Source organism: Dasypus novemcinctus, chromosome 13 (genome assembly GCF_030445035.2).
Source record: "Dasypus novemcinctus isolate mDasNov1 chromosome 13, mDasNov1.1.hap2, whole genome shotgun sequence".
NCBI classification, from domain to species: Eukaryota; Metazoa; Chordata; class Mammalia; order Cingulata; family Dasypodidae; genus Dasypus; species Dasypus novemcinctus.
In genome coordinates, this window is record NC_080685.1 from 18,946,758 (window position 1) to 18,973,568 (window position 26,811).

The following is a 26,811-nucleotide window of genomic DNA, read 5'->3' on the forward strand; positions in this document are numbered from 1 at the left end:
ATCACAGGCTAAGAAACTTTTCAATGACTTCCCACAGCACTTGGATTGCAATGTAAACTTGGACCAGTCTCTGAGTCCCTGTATATCTTGACCCCTGCCTTTCTCTTCAACCTCATCACCCGTTGCTCTTGTTCAGCCCTGCTGCTCTTCTTTCTGGTCCTTCAGAACTGAGTCCACCTGAACTGCAGGGCATGCTGAACACTACTCTTTCTGCCCGGCCCCTCCAGCTGCCCCCTCCTCTGTCAACCCAACCCCATCACGCTGAGCGGCTGGCTCCTGCTCATCCCAGTTTCTCGGCATCAATGCCAACTCCAAACTGTCTATGCTTTCAGCGCCCGCTCATCTTACTTCAAACTTCTCTTCCTTTGAATTGTAAGCCTGTTTAGAATCCCTCACTAGCATCTCTTGGTTGCATAAGCTTTCTCCAATTCAATTTTATTAAGAACTTGAGGGGCAAAATTTCATGTACGCTAGCTATTTTATTATATATAATTTCTTGTCAAACTTATATGTGTTTGAGGTAACCTGAACCACAGAAATGTAAGATATGTCCTTTCCAGCAGTTATCTTTTAATAGCTATGACCTTTAGTGTTGATGTCATACTTTAATTCAGAAATGAACATAAAAGTTTAATACATATAATAAGTTGAAAAATGTTAGTGAAATAGGAGTTGGGTTTTGCTTTTCCAAACATGTTTCCGAAAGACTTTTTTATTTCAAAACACACACAGAATTGGGCAAAAAAGCCCTTTAACCCCTGTGGTGGGGAAGCTTATGCTGATTGCTTAAACTGATGACCCTTTCCTCTCCTACAGAGGCCACTGAGTTTCTCAAGGTCTTGTGAAGCAGGAGATGTGCATTTTCCTTTACTTCCCTGTTTGCTAGATTAAAGTCCTCTGGTAATGGTAATTATATAACCAAATTTTTCATAACTGCTTGGGGATTATTAAAGTTTTGCAGTCACTGGTTTTCCTACTGGTATCTTGCAACCTAAGATAGACAGAGAGAAAGACAGACTTCGTGAAACGATGAAATGACATTGGTCTTATATTCAAAGACAATACCTGACAATTCTCCAGTGCTTTACAGATTGACAAGAAACCAGTGTAGATATTATTCCCACTTTGCAGAAAAAAAAACACAGTAACAAAGAGGTAATGAACTTTTCCCAACACCACACAGGCAATAACAGAGCCAGGAGTTTAACCCAGTCATATCTTCTGAATTTCAAGTCTCATATATTTTTACCCATATATTTGCCTCCCATGGCTAAGAAATCAATGCTGTCTCTCCCATAGAATGAGGTTTTTTTTGGGTTTGTTTTAGCTATGTACTTCTCACCAAATCAGAAATTAAGTGTTTCAAAATATGTATTCTGAGATTTCAGACATAATGTAAAAGAAGATTGTGATTTCTACTTACATATTTTCTTCAACGAGGTATAGTATTTTTACTTTATCTTATCTCAACTATTCTATTGCCCTTTTAACCTTTTGCTTCAACCATTAGCCTTTAATCACAGGCCCTTTGATGGTTTGAAGCTGTATGGACGCCAGAAAAATCGTGTTCTTAAAGCTCACCCATTCCTGTGGGTATAAACCTATTGTAAGTTGGACCCTTTCATTAGGTTACTTCAGTTAAGGAGTGGTCCAAGGTGGTCTTGATCCTCTTAATGAAGACCTTTACAAATAAGCTGAAGCCAGGAAACCAGGAAGAAGAGGGAGACCTGCAGATGCCTTGCCACGAGACAGAGGGGTCCAGGATCGCCGGCAGCCCGTCTTCAGGGAGAAATCTTTGTCTGATGATATCTCGATTTGGACATTTTTCTCAGCCTCGAATTTCTAAGCTTCTAAACTAATAATTCCCCATCGTAAAAGCCAATCCATTTCTGGAAAATTACTTTCAGCAGAGCAGCAGACTGCTCCCACCCTTATTTTCCCCTAATCCAAAGAGACATCAATCTAAAGCTCTTCTTCCCTGCCCCATATGCAAGTTTGACAAATGTACTGAATTAAGCTAGGTACAAAAACACTATACTCAATGATATAATGCTTATTCAATATAAGCAACAGATCATTATTTTTTAATGTTAACACTTCCTCCCTCTAAGTATTACCCCACTGTTCTTCTGAGAAGTACTCTCTACCTTTTCTGGCTTTTTCTATCTCTTTATTTATATCATCACTCTTGACGCTCTGGACTGGTACTGTATACTATAAAGAAATGACTCTGCTTTTTTTGGCCTAGACAAATTCTTTATATAAGCTGACAGGATCTGGTGAAGAGTAAAGGCTGAATTTTTGTCCCACAGATGTGCTGTCAGTCTCTAATTCGGAGCTCTGAAAGTCTATGTGCTGTGAACACTAACCCTAATACTCATCTAGGAAAGAAGGGATCTGAGAATGGAATGGGAGAGGGTGAGTCAAAGGACTGAAGTGCGAGGCCTTCTCCAGATGGTCTGCTAGGACTGGATGTGAAGGGTCTGGCTCTCGGGCCCCCATTAGTTAGGTTAGGAACTAAGTCTGTAGCTTGGGTAAGACTGGCTATCTTAAGCACTTTTTTTTCTGTGTTAATGGCCTTTGCACTTTTCCTTAGTGTCCTTGAGAAAATTCTAGACTATACAACAGTTCTGTTTATACTAAAAACTCTCTCTTGTCATTCACCTTGGTAAAATATTCAGTGCCATATATATACTTTCTTATCTTAGATTATTAATATATATATCAATAAATACAATGTAAAACTCATCATATTTTGTTAAACTGTACTTACCAAGCATTTCTTCTAATTTAGTTGTGGCAGGCTCATTTATATTAAAGACACAGTCATTATTTCTAAGAGAGAAAATGAACAAGCTTTTGTTAATGAATAAACTGGTGGTGGGGGGGAAATGGCGCCATGATTATATTTTTGCTCCTGACTGTACAAATAGTAAAACCAATTTTAAATGGTCTTCCTCAAGGCCAGTCTTAAGTAGTTGGAAGGCCCTTGCTTCTGTCCTACTTCTGGGTTTAGTGCTTCATTGTTCTGGCTAAAGAAGAGACACTATTGGGAAAGTTTACCCATTAAGCATTATCCATCTTAAATCCACTCACTCAAGAGTAAATTGTCACTTATTTTGAGTAAAGTAAACATAATAATACTTCATAGATTAACATACATTTCTACCTCTCTTTGGATTTCATGCTGAATTCTTATTAGTTGTTACTGTCCCTTTAACACCCACAGAAATCTTGTACAGTACTTACACTTTCTTCTTTTGTATTACACCTAATCTCACAAAAGCTGTCAAGACATTTTTCTGTACATCAGAAGACAATACATCATAACACTGAGAGGTACCTAAAAGAAAGAGGGAGGAAAAGTGAATGGGCTACTTTTAGTTCTCAACTACAAGAAATCAATACCAGCAGAGACTTTGACTCACCTTGATCAAGAAGATCACTTGTAAAATTTCTAACTCCAGCCGAATACTGTTTCTCAGTGAAGGAGTCCTCTTCTTTCTTCAAAAGGTATTTGCAAATTATCTGATTTTAAGTGTGAAGATTGGAGGAACAGAAAGAGAAAAAGGGAGCCAATGATAATAGAACAGTAAGTAACTTTATACATTGTCCTCTTAAGAGAAAGACATACGACATTAGAACAGAATAAAGATCCCTCATGAACACAGAAGAGCTAAAGAAAATTTGTTAGAGTTCTCTCTTTAGCTTATATTACTTTTACAACTAGAAAAAAAGTTGGAAGTAGTATTGACATTTATTAAAATATAATTTCTCACTTTAATGGGTTGCGAGTTAAGCAAATTATCATCAGCTTAATATATCATATGCTGCTTGGGAAGAGAAAGGCCAGATTTTTTTAAACTTTGTTTTTTTCTTTTAAAACATCTAACCAAGTGCTAGTCCCTAAACTACTTGATGATATCTACCATAAAAAGGTGCTAAAAGGTAAGAACATTAATCAAGTAGCTACTAAGAACAAGGTTTGTGCAAGGAGGCTGACGTGGGTCACTTCATTGGCTCACATGCACTACTCTGCCAGGAAACCAGCCCCAGCTGCCTCCAACCTGTGCACGTGAACAGAGCTCACCACCACAGACACCGCTCTCTCCCAAATGTGCACTGGCTTTATGCATCATTTAAAATCTAGCATTTATGGAGTGCCCACTATGTATCTAACACTGTGCTACATGGTGTGAACAAAAGACAGAAGCTATAATATGATAAACAACGCATGTGTGCAACAGTGGTTATACGAAGAGTGTGCCTGAGGTATCACTGAGCTGTTAGATTCTTGGTCAGTAAGGGACAAAGTCTCCTTTACACAAGGGTCAAAGTCTTGCCTGAAAAGTGAAATCACTCACAGATTCAACTGGGGGAAATACTTGCCCTTTAGATCAAAAATAAGAACAGGGTGAGAAGGCACAGTTGTACTTGGTAAGGAGAGGTGGAGGAGAACTTTTCAAAGATTTACGCACCTGGTAAGATTCCACAAAAGGTTTAAAGAGTCCTGTTAAAAATTCTAACACAGTGTTTCCTTTTTCTGCAACCAGGATGTCCCTTGGAGTTACTTGTATGGCCTCACTTTTACAAAGCAAGTAACAGCCTTCTTCGAAGTCCTGGAAGTAGGGGTAAAAACCATAATACACTGACTAACTTATGTTAATGGGTACACTGCCAATCTCAAATATGCAGCCACTTGCCCACAAACCAACAGAACACCGGCTGATTACACAACTCTTCCCAGAATCCAAAATGTTGAACTTCAAACATAACACAACCCCCAAAATTTATAAGCCTTAAAAATCACAATCTACGTGATTTTCTTTCACTTTGCACTGTCACATTCCTTAAATTAAAATAGGAAGTGCATACAGTAATTCTGTACACTTTCAAATTATTTATCTACTGAGGAAAGGAAAGTAAACAAGGCAACTCTGCTATAAGTGTAAGAGCTGTGGGGTCATATTTTTGAGGTGAATTCCTCATAAGAAGTTTTTAAACCAGGAGAGTTTAAAGCTCAGCTTCGGCTAAATAAGTGATTTTAAGAAATGCTAGGGGGCGGCGGACTTGGCCCAGTGGGTAGGGCGTCCGTCTACCACACAAGAGGTCCGTGGTTCAAACCCCGGGCCTCCTTGACCTGTGTGCAGCTGGCCCATGCACAGCGCTGATGCGCGCAAGGAGTGCCCTGCCACGCAGGGGTGTCCCTGGGCAGGGGAGCCCTATGCGCAAGGAGTGCGCCCCGTAAGGAGAGCCGCCCAGCGCGAAAGAAAGTGCAGCCTGCCCAGGAATGGCGCTGCACACAAGGAGAGCTGACACAAGATGACAGCAAGAAAAAGAAACACAGATTCCCATGCCGCTGATAACAACAGAAGTGGATGAAGAAGATGCAGCAAATAGACACAGAGAACAGACTAACAGACAACCGGGGTGGGGGGTTGTGGGGGGAAGAGGAGAGGGGGAAAAAAAAAAAAGACTTTACCTTTACTGCCTGTCCTGGAAGGAAGATGAACTCATCTGAAAAAACATCACGTAGGAAGCAAAAGCAACTGTAGACATCCTCTGGAAACAAACGCATTACATTAAATTACAATATTGCTTTTTAAGTTTCAGGGAGTACCAGGAAGTCCATAATCTCCCAGAAAGCAGTATTTTGGAGGTATATTTTTAGTTATATTCCAGAATAAGAACTAAGCCTCCTAAAGAAAACTATACCCAGTCTAAATTTCATCTAGAGAGCAGACTAGAGTCTAGCACAGCTTTAATGGATGGATCTGAATTATAACCAGTGCTCTAGTCAGCCTGGTCATGAGCAAGGCAACACAGTCCTTAGCAGCCAGGCACTTCATTCTCTCCTACTCCAATGGTTCCCTTCTAAAGAAGGAAAGGAACTGATTTCTTCATTTCCTTCACAATTCATATTTCCTCATGCTTTTACCATTATCTTTAGCATGAGACATGCCACTATACAATGATAGAAAATGCGGTCCTAGTTACCAAGATGTGCAGGTCTGTGTGCTAATCCCAGCTCCATCTTCAAGTGATTATGCAACTATCTGGGCCTAATTTTCCTTAGTTATAAAAGGAGAGGTTTAGATTAGATGATTTCTCAGGTCTCTTTCAATCCTAAAATTCTAAGCAGATGGCCATGTATATAAGGGAAATGGAGTTAAGATCTTCTGAGCACTAAAAGCTGCATTGCATGGTGGTGTGTGAATTGCATGGATGTGGGTAGGCATTAAAAAGGCTTCAAATGTTGCTACCTACAGTAAACTGAATGGCCAGGTCTCTTCCAAAATTGAAGACTGCAGTCCTGAAAGTTACCTTTCCTGCAACCAGGTGTCATCTTCAGTGCTACAGCTACTAAGGAAGGACGGACAAAAATGTTCAGCAACTGGTTCCTATAAGTGGAGCACGTGAGGAGAGTGATGTGCTGGGAAATCAGTCCAGTGACTTCTTCTGACTTTCCGTAGTCCATTTTCACAATCACCTGATCTCTGACAAGGCTGGCGATATTGGAATGCAGAAGAATGTTGGACTGGACAACTTCATCAGCAGGCTCATTATCTATACAAAGACAATTCATTCAGGCACATGGCAAAGAAATGAGATAGGTCACTGCTGGGCGTCTTAGGCCTGGTATGCATTAACTTTAGCACCTTGACAGATATTCATTTTCTAGTGCAAGGTACAGCTTCAGGCTCTGCCAACTGAAGTAATGATAGCATATGTGACGAACATTTTTAAAGTACTATTTCATAAATCAAACCTTTTTCTAAGGACATGTAACATACTTCCTTATCTAACCCCAAATTTGTAAGCCATTCTGAAATGCACAGGATTCCTACTTTGAAAACTGACATTTCTATCTCGGGAACCAAGGGTATCCAAAGTTTTTAAATAGTGAGTTACATGACCAGAAAATGACATATGTGTGAATTTAACAATAGTAAGACAAGAAGGCCCATGATTAGTGTAGGAATATATTGAAATCATACTTAAAACACACACACACACACAGCTTGCTCAGACCATATCAAAATGGCAAGAACATGGCTTTGCAGGTGGATCAAAGGGCAACCCAAAGAGGCACTGCCCTAGCACTGGGCCTCAGCGCGCACAAAGGGATGCTATGACATTTTCAGTTTTCCTCCAAGATATCTAAGGAAGCAGACCCATACAAGTACCAGGTAACTTATCACCTGACACTATGCCGGCCTGGAGACAGCCAAAGTTAGAGAAGCTTAATGAGTAGAGTGGTTGGTGATTTTAACAAATATTCTCTGCTAGGGAAATAGTGTTACTGCTAACCTGAGCTAAGGGCACAGCTGGTATAAGTATATAGGTAGCCAAGCTGTTCAAGCTGGACAACAAATCCTGTTATTGCTTAATGGAAGGGACAAGTGAGAATATTTTCTTTCTGTACTTGATCACATTCATTCTTGACTAATTTGCCTTGTTTTAGCTTGCTCGTTAATATCTTACATGAAATTACAGAAAGCTCTAGATAGGAGAATGCTTAGAAATATGGGGTAATCTGAGTCAAAAAGAAAAAGGAACTGAATATTATAACACATTCTAAATTAGGAATATTTAATCACCCTACTAAATCACTGTAACTTAGATACCGAACACCTCTTACTTTATAGTAACTGGACTTACTGTAACAGCTGAACAGATATTCTTAGCTATGGACTGGCCACTTATTTATCCAATCTTGAAAAAGCAAAACACTTTAGAAAGTCGGGTGCCTATGTTTTCTAAGTTCCTGGGCCAAACACTTATGGGTTTAACACTTCACCTATTCCTCTCTCATGACATTCAATACTTCCTACTTGTTTTACAATTAACATGTCCTTTGTCCCCTAATTAGACCATTAAAATGCTGAGAACAGATGTCTGATTTTTTTTTAACCATTTATTTATTCCACCCCCCCCCCCCCCCGACCTGCTTGTCGTGCTTGCTGTTTCTTCTCTGTGTCTGTTCGTTGTGTGCTCTTCTTTTTAGGAGGCACTGGGAACTGAACCTGGGACCTCCCATGTGGGAGGAAGGCACTCAATGGCTTGAGATCCCTCTGTTCCCCAGATGTCTGATTTATCTTTATTTCCCTATTGGTGACTAACATTCAACTGGCTGTCAATTCTGTTAGTAATTTATCCTAAACATGTCTCAGTTTTGCTACTGCCTTGGCTCAGGCCTTCCTCATTTCTCAGGTAGTAAGGGCAGCCTTCTAACTCGTCTCTCTGCTTTCAGTCTTGTGCTACTGAGGTCCATCTTTAAAACTGATACCAGTTTGTCTTCTAAATGTCAATCTGCCATACTGCCCTGCTTAAAATCCTTCATGGCTTCCCATAACCTATAGATTTCAGTCCAGACCCCCAAGGTGCCTGGGTCTCTATTCTCTAGCTGCTATCCACCTACTCTTCTAGCACTGCCTTACCCATCGCTGATATTCTAACATTGCTAAACTACATGTAGGTCAACAAATGCCCAGTGCCATTTCATGCCATTTCCTATTTTTCAAATCCTACGTTAGCAATGCTCCTCCCCCTCATGGCCCTCTGAGGAACCGCTTTTCCGTCAAGATCCGGTTCAAATGTCACTTCTTCTAGGAAATCTTCCCCGACGATGGAGCCTTTCCCAGACAGTGTAGACAGTCCTCCTCTGCAGTTTGTCTATAGTTTTGTCTTTTATTATATTTCACTGGGCCCTCATTTCTAGTTTATATACTATTTACCCTCTCTGACCCCTATAAACCAGAGAATTTCGAGAACAGGGATAGCATCTTATTTCTCATATGTCCCTGGTATACCTAGCACCAACTAGATACTCAATATAGGTTTGATGAATGAACAATAAGTACTTGAATAAAAGAATTATCTGGTCTCGAAAGCATTGCATTTCTAACTGTAGTCTATAATTTTAAATCAAAGAGATTGAAAATAATTTAACTATTGCCATATACATCCCAAACCCCCAGCACAGTATTCATAACTTCAAAGAGGCTATTACAAAGTAGGCATTATCAGAGAATTGTATAAAGTTTTACAAGCCCTTTAATCCTTTCAACAATAGGTTGCAAACATTAAAAAGAGGTGGGTGTGGAGGGAAGAATATGTGGAACACAAATGATTTATGTCTGTATTCTTCACTCTACCAGGGGACAGGGAGCTAGCATTCTAATCTTCTAGATGGTCAGAATCTGGTAGGGGAAAATGATATATGTAAACGATTATTCTTAGTCAACATGCTATGTTCAATATCCTATAGCCATAAATACAGATTAGGTTTTCTTTCTCTCTCTCAGCAATGCTTTGCTAAAAACCCTCTGTATAGTTTTTCATGTCTAGGATACAAAATTTCCACATTAAGAAATAAAAAAAGCAAGCATTCACCACATGTCACAGGTATGTACCAGGCCACATGAGAAATCCTCCAAATGTCTGTGTTAAACCTTTCAGCCATAAAGTCTTTTCAACCAGAGTGTCAAAGTCCATGGATGGCAGATTCTGAAGCAAAATAGCAACTGTTAGGGTCCATGGGCTCAGAACCATGTTTTCAATTTGCAGAAGCTGCATTTTGTAGGCAACTTCAGTGACAAAGGCATGCATGTCCTCTGATTGTTTCTGAGGAATATATCTAAAAGAAAGATTACAGAACAGCAAATTACAGATCTGCTACTTAGAAAAATGGGACTGGAAAGGGGAATGGGAGAAGACAGATCCTTCAAAGGTTTATCATGCTTTCTATAAACTGAATTCTCCTATGTCCTATTATTCCCAGTTCCAGGCAAAGAGACTTCTGTCGCTTTGTAAATCAGATTATCATTTCTTCTGTGAAAACCCAGGCCTCCCCTAGTAGAATTCATTTCTGTCTTCTCCAAGTCCGGAGTACTTTGAATATATCTCTAGTATAAGGTGCACATATCATATTATATAATAACTGTTTATGCTGTACAGTTTGCCTGTTACACTGCCCTCTTCTAAAAAGCTTCAGAGCACCTGCCAAATGCTAATACAATCTGCATCTGAGAGCTTCTTTATGCACAGTCACTACACTTTGAATCATCTGATACCAGGAATCTACACAGAGTTGACTGGAGTAGAGGTGTGCAGGTGACATAAAAAGCAGCCATATAACAAGATGGCTTCATGTGAACAATGGAACCAGTCATGGGATAATAATCCCATGTGTTCAGTATTTCTCTAAATTAAGAAAACCAAAAAATATATGTAATTTGTGTCCTGCATCCTGAAAGAATCTAATGAATTTACTTGTCCATAAAACTGTAACCTTCTTGAGAAAAGGAACTCATTCCCATTCATTATTCATTAGTCTTATTCAACCCTTTCTAGGATCAAAAATAATACTTACTATGTACTCTGGCTGGTCTACCAACAGTGATCAACAATTTCTATGCAAATACTTGTCTTCCCACTTTTAAGTTAGCACGGTACTGATTTCCTGAGAAAAATGATCATTGTCTGACTTTGCATATTTGACATATATATCTGTCAGCTAAATATTTTTTCACAAACATATAATTCTTCTTTAGTTGAAACTTTCCACTAGGGAAAATGGGATAACATAGCTTCTTCTGTAATTTGCTGTATGACCTCAAGTAAACCTAATTTCAATCACTGAAGTGGCCAACTGAAGAATCACAATTCAACCTTTTAGATTTTAATCCTTATTTCTACATAAATGCATTAAACAGAGCCTTGTACCTTGGAGCCAAGTTATATGGGCTCCGCTCCATCCTCCCAGCTGCCAGCGATCGAAGTGATACGGGGTCTCCAAAGTATACATGGATACTTCCAAAATTTTCAGAGAGAATCTTCCTGGCTTTCAATAATCCCTAAATAGTAGCACAATAAGAGAGGTAGGGGAAAGGAGCAAATTTAGAAATTAGTGGATGTGTAAATCAGCATATTCTTCCAATGCAAATAAAATCAAGCTTTTATCCTTTACATACAGTTGTTGATTCTTTTGGCTTAGGAACCCCTAGGAGCTCATATGCATAGAGAGTTTCTTCTAATATCTTATCATAACTGATGCTAATTGGAACAAGGTAGGTATCAAAAACTTCTCTTTTAAAAAATGGTTCCATCACAATATTCAGAAGACCTGTAAACACAGGGGAAAATGTTTTATTATACACATTGAAGAGTAAAGAAGGGGCACATAAATAGGAATATAGTAAAAATGTACATTATATACCAAGTCCATAAACATACACACTTAAAATTAAAGAAAACAGTTATACTTACAAATAAAAAAATATCTTGCAAAAAAAGTGTCAAGTTCTATTTAGCAGCCATGATAAGGTCATGGCTTAAGTTTTATTTTTTTCCTTCCCCTTGCAAATGAATACTCTAATTGCAGTGGTCTTCTAATCTGTGAGTGACCTACCAAGTTTAGGAGTCAATGTCTTGGCAGTACGGCTTCTTGTCCCTTCGAGGAAAAATTCAACAGGAGCATAACCATTCTTTAAAGAGAAAACACAAACAAAACAAAACACAAAACCCGTTGCCTACTCTCAAAATGATAAATGCTTCTTTTGATTCCTTTTCCCAAGCTCCCTCCCCAGCCCTCTGAACAAATGCTGCTTTCAGTGAGACTTAAAAAAGAGAGTCAAACAAATTCAATATATTGCTAAAGTTATGAGGGGGAAAAAAAAAGAGCTAAGCAGCCCACTTGGAAGTTAAGAATTTAAATGAGATCTTACAGCAAGCTTCAGTGAAAATAAAATATGGCTTGAAAGTACTTGATAATTACATGCATTTACCCGTAACATAGTTTTTACATATTCAGAGAACACAGCCCAGTAGAGTTTATTGCCACCAAAGGTGCGTCGCATGAAAAAGGCACCTGACATGCGTAGCAGCTCACCAACCATTTTCATTCCCAGGAAATCTGAAAAATGAAGGAGAAATGGACATTTACAGATCTTGAATCTTTCTATAAAGATCTAAACTCAAACACTTGTAAAGAAATCTTTCCTGTAGGTATTAGTAATTATACTTTCTGTGATTAAATTCCACCAGGAGTGACAGCATGTAGACTTTTGGGAAAGCAAGGATCCTGTGTGCCAGGAGTTCACTGGGAGGTCTCCTTGTGCTCCCCTGCCCCACTGCATTTACAACAGACCAGCTAGGGAGCAGGGGCAATAGCAAAATAATGGGATAACCTTAAAAACATCACGATGCCAATCTCTGTAGCTGGCACTGCTGCTGAACATGATATGCCAACCTTCATGCTCTGTTCATCCAGGCCCAACTAGCTCTCCCTTTCTCTCAGCAGGTAAAAATATCAACCCACTTTCAGTGGAACAGGTTAAATAGAGAAGGTTGGAATTAGAGGAAGAGTTCTACCAACAGTTTTAAAACAGGAATTCTCTTCATTATCCCTAATTTTCAAATAACTTCCTCACAGATGAAAATGCTTTTAATGTATGAAAAGATGCTCAACATCACTGATCGTCTGGCGAATGCAAATCAAAACTATGAAATATCACTTTATATCTACTTGGTGGCTTTTATTTTTAAAAATGGAAATAACAAGTGTTGGCAATGATGTAGAGAAATTGGAGCCCTTATATATTGTTGGTGGCATTGTAAAAAGGTGTAGCTACTGTGGAAATCAGTTTGGCGATTTCTTAGAAAGTTGAACGCGGAAATCCAGCAATCCTACTTCTTGGTATATGCTCAGAAGGATTGAAAACAGGGACTTGAAAACATATATGTACACCAAAGTTTATAGCAGCATTATTTACAATAGCTGAAAGGTGGAAGCAACGCACGTGTCCATCAACAGATGAATGAACAATGAGGTACGCAGATACAATGGAATGTTATACAGCTATGAAAATGAAGTTCTTTTTTTTTTTTTTAAAGATTTATTTATTTATTTAATTCCCCCCTCTCCCCCGGTTGTCTGTTCTCTGTGTCTATTTGCTGCCTCTTGTTTCACTGTCCGCTTCTGTTGTCTTCAGCAGCACGGGAAGTGTGGGCGGCACCATTCCTGGGCAGGCTGCACTCTCTTTCGCACTGAGTGGCTCTCCTTATGAGTACTCTCCTTGCACGTGGGGCTCCCCTACACGGGGGACACCCCTGCGTGGGGCGGCACTCCCTGCGCACATCAGCACTGAGCATGAGCCAGCTCCACACGGGTCAAGGAGGCCCGGGGTTTGAACCACCGACCTCCCATGTGGTAGACGGACGCCCTAACCACTGGGCCAAGTCCGTTTCCCGAAAATGAAGTTCTGATACATGCAACAACATCGACGAAACTTGAAGACATTATGTTGAGTGAAATAAGACAGACACAAAAAGACAAATGTTTTATGATTATGCTTAAATGAAATAACTAGAAGCCAGTCATATAGAGATGGAAAGTAGATTACAGGTAACCAGGGGCTGGGGGATTAGGAAAAAGGGGAGTTACTGAACCTATTTTGATGGCTCCAGTGTTTCTGTTTGAGGTGAAGAAAAAGTAGGGGTAATGGATGTTAGTGATAGTAGCACAATATTGTGAATGTAATTAATATCACCGTACTGTGCACTTAAAAGAGGTTAAAATGGGAAATTCTGAATTGTGTATATGCTATTAGAATGAAAGTTTAAAACAAAAGGATTAAATGTTAGAATCACGGATGAGCCAAACCAGATGAACTATGCAACTATTTCCATGTCAGAAAACAAAGTTTAACTATGCATTCTTTATTTGTTTTTCAGTGATTACAGATGACACCCAATAAAGTCTTCATGTTATGAAAAAAATATATATATATATTTTGCAGAATTGTTTGTAATAGCAAAACTAAATTATGATACATCCACACTGCTGAATATTAAGACAGTTGTTAAAAAATGCTAGATTTACTGACTTAGATAGATAGCCATTGATTTATTACTAAATAAAAAAGCAAGAGGCAGGTAATATACATTTAGGTAGTATGGTCTACATTTTGCAAATCAAAACAGAACCCTATGTGCATAGATGCTTATGCTTGTATATGTCTGTTAAAGTATATATGGAAGGACACAGTCCAAACTATTAAATACTGGGATTGGAGGGAAGAGGCTATTTTTATAATTTTCTTTAAATACCTCAGAATTGTTAAAATCATTACAGTGAACATTAAAAAAAATTTTTTTTAAAGATTTATTTTTGTTTCTTTCTTCCCCATTGTTGCTTGTGCTTGTTTTTTGCTTGTCATCTTTTTTTTAGGAGGTACGTGGAACCAAATCCAGGGCTTCCCATATGACAGGGAAGAACCTAATCACTTGAGCCAGCTCTACTCCCTATTTGTTGTGTCTCTCACTGTGCTTCCTCACTGTGTTTCTTGGTTGCATCATCTTATTGCATCAGCTTGCCTTGCCAGCTCACTGTCTTACTCATCTTTAGGAGGTACCAGAAACCAAACCCAGGACCTCCGTGTGGTAGGTGGGAGCCCACCTGCTCGAGTCATAGCCGCTTCCCTTCATTTTTATAATTAAAAAAATGAAGGCAAAAAATACTTACCCATTCCTGCTGCTATGACTGGTACAGGTAAATCATAGTTGAATAAAAGAAAAGACAACATCAGAAAGTCAATGTAACTTCGATGACTAGGCAGCAGAACAACTGGATGCTCCTGGATGGCTCGCTGTAGCTTTAAAACAAATTTTAAAGTTTTGAATAATTTCAGTTTTCACAGTATAAAGTCTGATCTTAAATTCAAAATGGAAAAGGGTGTGCATGTTAATTTTTTTCTGCCTTCCCTGCCATACACAAAAAACTTAATTTAGTCTGACAAGGTAAAATATATTTTAGAGTTCTAGTTAAACAATTTCACATAATGCAAGAATATTAAAAATGTAAACGTCTATGGAACAGAATAATAATGATGATGATCATAACATATATTAATTGGGCATCATGTTAAGCATTTTACATATATTATTTAATACCACATATTTATAAATAAGGTCTAAGCCATAGCTTTCTGATTTGCAAAAATGGTCATGCACTCAATAAATGGTGGAGCTGGGAATGGAACTCAAGTCAGTCTGATTAAAAAATCAACTGTTAAATGCTAAACCAGACTGCTTCCTTTTTGAAGGAAGAAAACAAAGCTTCTTCTCTTGGGGAGATTTCTTTTTTTAATATGGTGTATAAATTACCAGAACAAAGTGAGAGGAATGGTATTTCTCTATTTATATGCTGGGCTCACTGCCAGGCAGTATGGGGGCCATGTAGTTAGAAGGCAAGCTTTTGAGTGTTTCCAGGTATAGTCTTTAGACTAGCTATCAGTCCCTAAAGTAGTCACTGTTATTCAATGTGTTTTTGGATATGCTGGAAATATAACCAACTGAGACAAGGTAATTTGCAGACAGGCAAGACATGGCTAGCCAACATTCCCTGGCCTGAAGCACTGTACTAAACTTTCTCTGACAGAGATTCAGAGTAACTCAGCAATCAAGAAATAGTCACAGGAGGAAAAAAACAAGAAATATCTTGAAAGGGAAACAAATGACAGAATAGGCAAATGTTAAAAGGCATGAGGAGAAAGACATAATGAAGATAAGAACTTCCTAGTAAAAGGGAAAGAAGCAGGCAAGTAGGAATTTGGGGGGAAAAAAAAGAATCTTTGTAGGAAATGCAAACTATTAAATAATAGCAGACACAGAAGAGGAAAAATCACCACTTGGTAGCCATTAGAGTAATAACTGATTTAGGCAAAACTCATCAGTGGTTATTAAAATGAGTGGAGGAAAGTATGATGAGAAGGTGGATACTTAACATGGTCTCAAAAGTATCTCCTCCACAGGTACTTATTAATTACAAATGGAAAAACAGTAGTTTACAGTGGAGAAAGCTGGTGGACCCCACCTTAACCAAGAGATGAAAGTGACCATCATCAGGAAAGGGACAAACGTGCTCCTGCTGTGAGGCTCTGAGAATACATCACTTCATACATCACTTCTAGGGTATTCCTGCCAAGAGTCTGTAACCTAAATCTACCTGAGAAAACCTACATCAAGCCCAAATCAAAGGATACTATAAAATAACTGGCCTGTTCTTTTAAAAAATAATAATATTAAACACAAAGGTTAAGGAATTGTTCTGGATTAAAGGGGTAAAGAGATATAAAAGCTGAATGGAATATATGATCTACTAGAATTTTCTAATATAGGGTATAATTAGGACAAGTGATGAAATATGAATAAGGTCTTTATTACTAGTACTTTATCAATGTTAATTTCTTTATTTTGATAACTGTACCAAAAGAAATGCCCTTGTTTACAGGAAATACACACGAGTACTGAGAAAAGGATAAAGCAAATGTTGTAGGGGAATCCAGGTGAAGTGTACTGAGGAATTCTTTGCATTACTTTTCTAACTTTTCTGTACATCTGACATTAAATTAGTCTGAAAGCCTTAACTGATGAATTTTGTCTGATATTTGTAGGTCTGAAGTTAAAAAAAATGAACCTTCAGAGAGGCAGATCCTCTTCTGCCCAGACTGCCTGATGAGCAAGCCCTGGCTGTCTAGAGCCGAAGTGAGATTTCCTTGAGTTGAATACATTATTAGGGATTGAAGAAGAGAAAGTCTGTGAGCAATCAATACTCACTTTTTGAAGACCTTCTTCATTTACACACACTTTTGAAAAAATTTGTTTAAATACTTTGCTCAGGGAGAAGGCAAAAAAACGGATAGCTCCCAGACGCAGTTTGTGACTCATTTCATCCAAGATTTCACAAGCCTCTTCTCGAAAGACATCAGTAGGTTGAAGGGATTCCTTGGAAAGCTAAAAGGAAAGGGAAAGCAGGAGTCAATCTATGAAAAAAAAAAAGGCCATAACTTTTGTATTCAAACCAGTATGACTGATTCTAAATGGACGGATACTATAATTCAAAGATGGTGTATTTTCTTCTTAATTTAAAATGACAATTTATTTTCCAATAGAGTAAATACAAATAAATGGTCCTATTTAGACAAGTTTAAAGACTAGAAATTCATAGAAAATCAATTTTCTAAGACATCACTTTAGAAGAAGAAAATGTCTCATCTTTATACTTGATCTGCTAATAAGCTTATATCCAAACTCTCTAAAATAAGTTGTTAGGGAAGCAGATGTGGCTCAAGCAACTGGGCTCCCATCTACCATATTGGAGGTCCCGGGTTTGGTTCCTGGGGCCTCCTGGTGAAGGTAAGCTGACCTGCACGGCAAGCTGACGCAACAAAAAAAGAGACACAGGGGAAGGATGATGAGAGATACAACAAACCGGGGAGCTGAGGTGGCTCAAGTGATCAAGTGCCTCTCTCCCACATTGGAGGTCCCAGGATAGGTTCCTGGTGCCTAGTAAAGACAAGATGAGAAGAAAAGACAAGCAGACACAGAAGAACACACATCAAATGGATACAGAGAGCAGACAGCGAGTGCAAAACAACAATGGGGGGTATAAATAAATAAAAATAAATCTTAAAAAAAATAAGTTGTTAGTTGTTGCCCATGATCAAGTATTCTAGACTATACATTTATTATCTCTCTTAGCAGATTATTATAGCACTTCATCTGCTTATTCAATGTTATTACAAGGTAATATGCAAGGTAAAAATACAAGATTATTTGAAATAACCAATTCAGATATATAGATTACTTGGACAAAATCCTCAAACTATCAAAGGATAATTAGTGAAATCTATTATCTCACAATGAAACTGTCTCACATGGCCTACTACAGCTTTCTGTAAAGAAAAGAAAAGGTTTCCTCTGTGGTAGGACTTCAAGGGCTTAGACAAGAACATGTTACCAGTTCTGTCCCCAAGGAAGCCTGATATGACCCTTCTAACCTTCTCCTGAACAAGCACTTTGAAAAGTAGTGAAGTCTGTAAGTGATAAAATCTATTTATTCTTCCCGAAAGTGAAGGACCTGCTTTAAGGTAAGGCACAGAAAATTAGAGGATGGAACAATGGAGCCCCAATTTCACCAGTGTATGCAGTGAAGAAGTATCTTACTTTTTTTTCTTTCTTAAATTATCGAGGTGAAATTACATAACATAAAATGAACCATTTTTAAGTGAACACTTCAGTGGCATTCATTACATTCACAATGTTGAGGAACTGCCACCTTGCTCACAGTTATACCTTCAGTGCCTAGTTCAGTTATCCTTTGAAGAGACTAATTTTGAGACCTCAGTTCAATAGGCCTAAGAGGGTAAGACTGGGACAAACTGTTGACTTTTACCTGTACTCCTTTATTTTACTCAGAGGTTAACTGAAACCAGATCTTAGCAATAAAAGGTTTAGTAATATGGTCAGAACAGAACCTACACTGAATATAAATGGACTCAAGACTGGAAGAACAGGAGGAAGGCAGAGAATAACGGAAAAGTCTGAAGGAGAAGAGGAGAAGAGGTTTAACATCAGGTTAAAGCAAAGATGCTTTCCCAAGATGGCAAAGCCTTGAACCTATTTTATAGACTAAGGGAATCAGACAGGATGACATGGAGAGCCTGGCATCAGAAATTCTAACTGTGCCCACTAAATATCTTCAATTTTAATGTCTTTTAGGCACTTGAAATACACTTGTCCAAAAGAGAACTTCGCTTCCTTCTTCTAAGTCCCTTATCTCAGGAAATGGTTCTATCATCTGTGATTCTTTCCTTCACTTCTTAAACTCAACTGGTCAAAAATAAGGTTGATTCTACTTCTCAAATTTCTTAAAACTGTCAATTTCGTTGTTCTACAACCACTCCCCAGTCCAGGCAAATAAGATGCTACAAAAAGATTCTTTCAAAAGAATCAGAAGGAGACTCCCTGTATCCATTTTTAGCAGAATGGTTTTCCTAACACATAAAGTGATCATGTCACACTTCACATTCAAATGGCTTTGCCCTGTACTTAGGAGAAAATCCAATTCCTTACAAATAATTTAGAGGGAAAGAGAATAGCAGCTATGAACATCAGGGGAGGAATAGAGAGATTGAGGAGTGATAGGTTTTGTTCGGTTTTTATTATTATTATTATTAATGGAATAATGAAAATTCTCTAGAAATGACTAAAATGATTAATGCACAGTTATATGAGTATACTGAATGCCACTGATTGTACACTTTGGATGGATTTATGCTTTATTAATATGTATCAACAATACTGATTCATTAAAAAAATATATCTAATTCTTAATTTGGTCTATAAAGCTCTTCACAACTTGGCCCCTGCTTACTTTTTTAGTCTCATTTCTTATCACTAGCCCTTATTTGCTCTCTTTGGTCTGGTCATTTGAACTGCTTTCAATTCCATGAAAGTGCACATTCTTCTTAGCTCCAGAACTCAAAATAAGTCACTGATTCCCAACCTTTGCTCCACTTTGGAATGGTTTTCTTTAAAAAATCCTGATGGCTACTGAGAGTACACTTTGGATGGAATGTACAAGGCATGGGACTGAATAACACAGTGAATCATGTAGTGGATGATGGACTGTGGTTAAAAGTAAAATAAGACAGTGTTCTCTCATGAACTACAATACTAACACATGGTGTTAATAATAGGAAGGTGTATGGAAAAATATACCAAGTACAAGCTATGGACTATAGTTAGCAATAATATTTTGATGATATTCTTTCACAATTTGTAACAAATGTTACAAATGATTGTTTTGTAAACTCAGAATTTCACTAAAAAAAAAAAAAATGCTGATGACTAGCCCCTACTTTCTGATATTCTGGTTTAACTGGTATGAGACCTAGGTACAGAGATATTTAAAACTCCCCAAGTGATTCTAACATGTAGCAAACTTTGAAAACCAAGGGATTAAGTTATTTCCTCTATGAGAAACGTTCTTCTTCACCTACTTCCCTACTTCATCTCGAAAACCCCTAGTTATCTTTCAGGTCTCATTTAAAAAAAGACACAACATTTCCCTGACTCTCTACCCTAAATTAGTTGTCTCTATAACTACTTATTATCCCTAATTAGCAGGAGATGCTGGATTCTCACTAACAATGCCTTGTATCATATTTTATTGGATCTGAAAAACTATCATCATTCCCTACTAGACTCTCAACTTAAGAGGTCAGAACTGTGTTGAACTTTCTGAACGGTGACGTCTTCAGTGCGTAGTAATGAGGCTAACACATATTATGGGTACAGTAACTATTTGATGAATGTGAATATAGCTAAATTTTAAAAGATACATGAAAGATAGTAAAAGAAACTCACAGAATCAAGAAGACAAAGAACAAATCTGGCTGTGGCTGAAAGGAAACCACATACCTGTTTAATGATATAACGAACTTCTTCAGAATTGAGAACACTACATTTAATATCACTTGGCTTGCAAGGAGTAATTCCCTTATATACAAGAGGTGTGTAGCATTTCATTGCAAATTTCAAGTCACTGACATGTCTCCTCTCCTCTAACATATCTTCAAATTCATCCCATTTTTTCAGCTCCTTCTGTTGGATAAGGCAAACAAAAAAGAATAATGAGTACATACTGTAAAATAAATTAGGACAGATTGGAGGCTATACTGGTAAGGTTTCATCTTTGCTGAAAATTTTGTTCTGTGATATATGAATAAGAGCAGAGTACTATGGTGTTAGATTTTCATATGCTAAGAAAAAAATGTAAAGATAATTAGGAACAATAAAATTGGTATTGAAGTAATCATACTCTTTCATTATCATATTGCTGATTGCTATCTTTGCAAAGTCAGTTCCCCTTTGAGAAAGTTAGCACATTAAGTGCTATGCCATTCCAGATCAGTGTCTGATTTACCGGGTTTCATGCCCACCTCTTCTATTCAGCTTTAACAACTAAGTGAAAACATACATTACAAGCCCAAAATTATGTCAAATAAAATAAACCCACAGGGATACAAACAAAAGAAAAATTCACTCAAGAAGAAAGTGCTCCCATGTAAGCTACTATCCCCTAGCCCGAATTTGCTGTGATCACTTTCTTATCTTCTCTTCAACCCATGCGATTCAGCTTCTATATAGCCAACCTCTGAAATTGATGTTTAAAGACTACCTGTGTATTAACTTAAAAAAAAAAAAAGGTTGTTTACTGATTATAAAAATTAATAGTAGGGGAGCAGGTGTAGCTCAGTTGGTTGAGCTCCTACTTCCTATGCACGAGGTCCCAGGGTCAATTCCTGATGCTATCTAAAAAAAAAGGTAAGAGTAGTTATATTAATATTATAGCTTACAAAGTGTCAGGCACTATCCTAAGAGCTTCATATATATTAAGAAACAATCTTCGCCATAAACCTATGAAGTAGTTATTGTCATTACTCTAACTTTACAATGGGGAAACCAATTTAGGGAAGTTAAATAATTCACCCAAAGGGAAGAACATGATTCAAACCTGAGCATTTTGGCACCAGGGACTTTGTTCCTCACCAATATCCTCTACTACTCACCATGTTTAATTATGGAAAATTTGGGAAACATAGAAGCGTATTAAACAAATATAAATAGTAGTACATATATATATAGTATATATATATACACTACTCTTACATTTGCTTTTTAATTCATAGCTACAGAAACACATATTTTTAATTCAAAATATGAACCATAATAAATATAATTTACCACATTGTTCCAATTATGGTATGCGTATTTTCCCACAATAGATGGTGTTTTAGGACATAATCAGGGAAGCGGATGTGGCTCAGCTGATCGAGCATCTGCCTACCATATGGGAGGGTCCAGGGTTCCATTCCCAGGCCCTCACGACCTGTGTGGTGAGCCGGCCCATGCGCAGAGCTGCCATGCACAAGGAGTGCTGTGCCGATGCCCCACATGCAAGGAGTATGCCCTGCAAGGAGAGTCGCCACGCATGAGAAAAGTGCAGCCCACTCAGGAGTGGCGCCACACACACAGAGAGCTTACGCAGCAAGATGATGTAATAAAAGAGATGCTGTTTCCCAGTGCCACCGAGGGTGCAAAAAGGCACAGAAGAACACACAGCGAATTGACACAGAGAGCAGACAAGAGGTGGGGGGGGGGGGGGAGGGAAGGGGAGAGAAATAAATAAAAATAAACCTTAAAAAAAAAACACAAGACATAATCAACTATATGTTCCCTAAATTCTTTTTTTTTTTTTTTTTTTTAAGATTTATTTATTCCCTCCTTCTGTCCCCATCTGCTCTGTGTCCATTCACTGTGTGTGTTGTTCTGTGTCTGCTTGGATTCTTGTCAGTGGCACTGGGAATCTGTGTCTCTTTTTGTTGCGTCATCTTGCTGTGTCAGCTCTCTATGCATGTGGTGCCACTCCTGGGCAGGCTGCTCTTTCTTTTTTGCGTGGGGCGGCTCTCCTTAACGGGTGCACTCCTTGCGCGTGGGGCTCCCCTATGTGGGAGACACCCCTGCATGTCAGGGCACTCACTGCACACATCAGCACTGCACATGGGCCAGCTCACCACATGGGTCAGGAGGCCCTGGGCTTGAACCCTGGATCTCCCATATGGTAGGTGGACACTCAAATCACTTGAGCCAAATCCGCTTCCCCCCTAACCTCTTAAAATATTTTTTTTCTAATATACCAACACAATACATGTTCATTTTTAAATTTTTGGAAAACACAGTAAAGCACAAAGAAGAAAATTAAAATCACCTGTAATCCCATGATCCAGAGAACATTTTTGTGAATGCTTTTCTCTATGCATGTAATCACCTTCCTTCCCTTTGCCACACATACATTTTGATTTTCAACCTGATATTTTCACTTACTGTTATAAACACTCCCTCATGTCATACAAGTTTCCATACATTAGTTTTAATGTTTGGACTATTTCTCATTTTCTGCTATTATTTTAAAAATTCAACAAACATTCTTAAACATCATCTTTGTACATAATGCTCATTATTTCTTTCCAATTGAATAATTAAATCCTCGCCTCTTTCTGGTCTTCATCTTCCTAGACCTCTCTAGGTGAAACGTGAAATGGTGAAAATGTGACACCATTTTCAAGCACTCTCTCTCCTCCCTACTCCCAACCATCCTGAAATTTTCCTACTTTGGTTTATAACTCATATGACTCTTGTCGAGTGGAGAAATCCTTATTTCTCTAATCCAGTGATTCTCAAACTAGTAGTTCCCTCACCTTCCCTCCCCTCGAAAAAAAACACTATAAATCTATCTTATTCCTCCCACTTCCCTTAATAATGTAAACATCTTCAACCTTCTTCTCTTCATGCCACACACTCTGCTGGGCCCTCTCAGCGACCTCTCTGGTTTGAAATACTAACTATTTACACTCCAAAGCTCTTTTGCACTCTTTCTTAGCTCATCTGAGCTCCTGTTACGCACGTTTAGTTGACTACCAAATATCTTTATCTCAGAGTCCTGCAAACACTTCACATTAGGCTTTCCAAAACTAAACTTATTTCTCCTCAGCACAATCCTACAAACCTGATTATTTTCCTGAAATCTCAATTATCAACCACCATGCCATCCAAATCCCTTTGCCTCATCTAGACTCCTTTTCCCTCAATCTTTATATCCACTTCATCAAATCCTGTTAACTCGATCTTTTCAAGAACGTTAACAGTCTACTTCTCATACAAATGAGCACAGGCCTTCATGTATCCTACCTGTGCCCTTTACTGCAACAGCCTCCTAAAAGGTCTCCTTGCCTAGGGTCTGTCCCCTGGGAATCAGTCCTCCATGCTGCTGTAGCAGCCATTTCAAACCCCAATCCTGACCAAATTATCCCCTGTTTAAAAGACTTAAATGATCCTCCACCTCCTTAGAAGACAACCTAAGCCACTCCAGGATCGTGTAAGACTCCGCACTCATCTCCCACCATGCTGACCATCCTCCCTCCTCCTCCAGGTTCATGGGCCACTCAACAGTGAGTGGTTGGCACTTCCCCAGCATGCTTCATTGTCGGCACCCCTTGGTACCTTTGCACATACGCTCGTCTCTGCCTGGAATGCCCTCCTGCTCCTCTGTCATCCTTAGGCAGGCATCACTCTTCTGTAAAAGCTCCCCCAAGTTCCCAGATAGAATTATGAATGCCTTCCTCATGAGGACTTATTTCCTGACCACATATATCAACACTGTAATCCCTTGCATGTTTGTCCATCCTGCTAAAATGCAATTATCTTGAGAAAAGGTTGGTTCGTTTTCTCCTTGTACAGCCCCAACATCAAGCCACATTTGGAATATAGTACATGCTCAATAACTGCTTAACAAGTGAACGACTAAATGTTCAGGTAATAAAGTACAGAATGTTAAAACTGAGACCAAGATTATGTTCGCTGAGAATATAAAATGAAGTAAGCATTTCTGAGGAATTTAAATATAAAAGGAGAGCATGTGAAATACCAAGTACGAAATTTTAAAACCTGTGTATATAAAGAATCGAGAATATATGTGGGAAAAATCTTCTAACTGCTGGAATTCTGGAGTAGAATTGTAGTGGTTGTAGTATATCAACTTACTCTTACATATAAGGCTGGGAAACCTGTTCAGATTTCACATTTCTTATTAAAAAAGTAATATACAGTTTATAGACTCAGATTTGATAGAATGAATGAAACTATTTCATAATTTTAGATATAAAAGGTATCTTAGAGACTTCCCATTTAGTGATTCTGGGCGTGGGAAGAGAAAGGGCTCCAAATCATTTGAATATATATATACATGTATATATGTCTGTGTAGTGGTGTGGGAGAGGGAGACTAATGATGTGCATCAGAGCTCAGGATAAATAAGAACCTGCTAGGGGAAGCAGCAGGCAAGTACATTTTAATAAAGCTTGCTACAATATGACCATCTATATTCTCTCTATGGTTCTCGGTTACTTACAGGATCAAATCCATACTTCTCATTTTGTGTCTCTTTTTGTTGTGTCATCTTGCTGTGTCAGCTCTCTGCATGGGTCAGCACTCCTACGTGGGGTACTCCTGCGTGGGGCAGCTCGCCACATGGGGCCAGCCTGCCTTTACCAGGAGGCCCCGGGCATCAAACCCTGGACCTCCACTATGGTAGACAAGAGTCCAACTGCTTGAGCCACATCCACTTCTTTCTGCTTGATTTTTGTTATTTCTTTTTTTCTGCTTGCTTTGGGAATAGTTTGCTGTTCTTTTTCTAGTTCCTCCAGATGTGTAGTTAGGTGTTTGATTTTAGCACTTTCTTCTTTTTTTAATGTAAGCAGTGAGGACTATAAATTTCCCTCTCAGCACTGCCTTTGCTGCATTCCATAGGTTTTGATATGTCATGTTTTCATTTGTTTCTAGAAATTTACTGATTTCTCTAGCAATTTCTTCTTTGACCCACTGAATCTTTACAAGTATGTTGTTTAATCTCCAGATATTTTTCAGTTTTCCCTTTTTCTACCTGTTATTAATTTCCAGCTTCATTCTATTATTTGCAGAAAAAAGTGCTTTGTATTATTTTGATCTTTTAAAATCTATTTATCATACAAAGTTTGTCATTTCCTTACTGGCTTATTTCACACAACATGATGTTTTCAAAGTTCATCCATGTCATAGCATGTATTGTCCCTTCATTTGAGGATGTGCTATTTGAGCTGGGAACTCATGATAAAAAGAGCTCATAATACAATGTTCAGGGACAACAGTATTCCAAACAGAGGTGCCTGCAAGCTTTCTGAGGAGAGAGCATGCTTACTGTTTGAAAAACAGAAGGCCAATGAGCAAGAAGATTAGTAAAGTCAAGAGAGGTAAAAGATGACCAGGTAATGGAGAGCCTTTGCTCCTTTGCAAGGAGTCCTGAGTTTTCACTCTGACTATAACAGAAAACTACCTTGCTGCTGGGTAGATAAAGAATTGTTAGAGTGGAAAGACTGGCAAAATGGGGTACTGTTTTAATTTGGGTAAGAGATGATGACTTGGGGTAGGTAGCAGTGCTGAACATGGCAAGGATAAATTTGGGATATATTGTGGAGACAGAGTCGTCAGGACTTACGGAAGGGCAGAATGTGGGGGATGAAGTGAAAAAGGGTCAAGGATGACTCTCAGGAATGTGCCTGGGGCAAATAGGTAGATGGTGGTGCCATTAATTAAGATGAAAAAGCTCAAACACATTAGGGATAGCAACAGAAAGCAAGAGTTGTGTTTTGGATATTTTATGTTTGAGATGACTATTAGCCAAACAGAGTTTTGATGAAGCTAAGTTTGGGAATGGGACAGGACTATTGGCACATCTGGAAATCAATTTCATATAGATGGTATTTATCAGGAAAGATGAGATCAACAAATTAAAAAATAAAAGAGGATCCAAAATAAAACCCTAGGTGCTCCAAGTTTTAGAGACCACATTGAGGAGGAGCTGGCAAAGGAGTAGCAAATAAGGTAGGAAGAAAATCAAGTGTTACGGAAGCCAAAAGAAGGTATTTTTCAAAGAGAGATGGTCAACTGTGTCAAATACTGCCCAAAATAAGGACAGCATTGACTTCTGGGAAGATGGCAGATTAGAAAGATACAGGACTCTTTCAGAATTGAAAGGGGAGAAATTATGACTGACTGCACAGAATATAAAAAGGATCATAAGAGGATATTATAAGACTCCGTAAGCTGACAACCTAGATGAAATGGACAAATTCCTAGAAATGCACAAACAACTTAAGTGACTCTACAAGAAATACAGGAACTAATAAACAAACCAATCACCTTTAAAGAGATTGAATCAGTTATCAAAAGTCTTCCAATAAAGAAAAGTCCAGATCTGATGGCTTCATAGGTGAATTCTACCAAGCATTTTGAGAAGAATTAACACCAATCCTATTTAAACTCTTCCAAAAAATTGAAGAGGAGGGAAAAGCCAATATTACCTAAAGC

The 26,811-nt window shown here is 38.4% G+C and overlaps 1 protein-coding gene across 2 annotated transcripts in view; it reads right to left on the bottom strand.

Moving 5' to 3' along the window:
• Window positions 1-585: 585 nt before the first annotated feature.
• GNPAT (glyceronephosphate O-acyltransferase) overlaps window positions 586-26,811 on the bottom strand; it is a 34,427-nt gene continuing 8,201 nt past the window's right edge. The window contains exons 2-16 of one of the 2 annotated variants that reach the window (XM_058309543.2): window positions 20,269-20,451; window positions 16,621-16,797; window positions 14,528-14,657; window positions 11,790-11,917; window positions 11,414-11,489; window positions 10,977-11,128; window positions 10,729-10,859; window positions 9,417-9,640; window positions 6,325-6,567; window positions 5,483-5,562; window positions 4,479-4,619; window positions 3,429-3,528; window positions 3,250-3,343; window positions 2,774-2,835; window positions 586-991 (exon numbers count right to left, since the gene is read on the bottom strand). In XM_058309543.2, the coding sequence (XP_058165526.1) occupies window positions 948-991; window positions 2,774-2,835; window positions 3,250-3,343; window positions 3,429-3,528; window positions 4,479-4,619; window positions 5,483-5,562; window positions 6,325-6,567; window positions 9,417-9,640; window positions 10,729-10,859; window positions 10,977-11,128; window positions 11,414-11,489; window positions 11,790-11,917; window positions 14,528-14,657; window positions 16,621-16,797; window positions 20,269-20,451 (1,965 nt within the window). In that variant the 3' untranslated portion in view covers window positions 586-947. The remainder of the gene's footprint in view (window positions 992-2,773; window positions 2,836-3,249; window positions 3,344-3,428; window positions 3,529-4,478; window positions 4,620-5,482; window positions 5,563-6,324; window positions 6,568-9,416; window positions 9,641-10,728; window positions 10,860-10,976; window positions 11,129-11,413; window positions 11,490-11,789; window positions 11,918-14,527; window positions 14,658-16,620; window positions 16,798-20,268; window positions 20,452-26,811) is intronic. The other variant, XM_058309544.2, reaches the window with a different exon arrangement.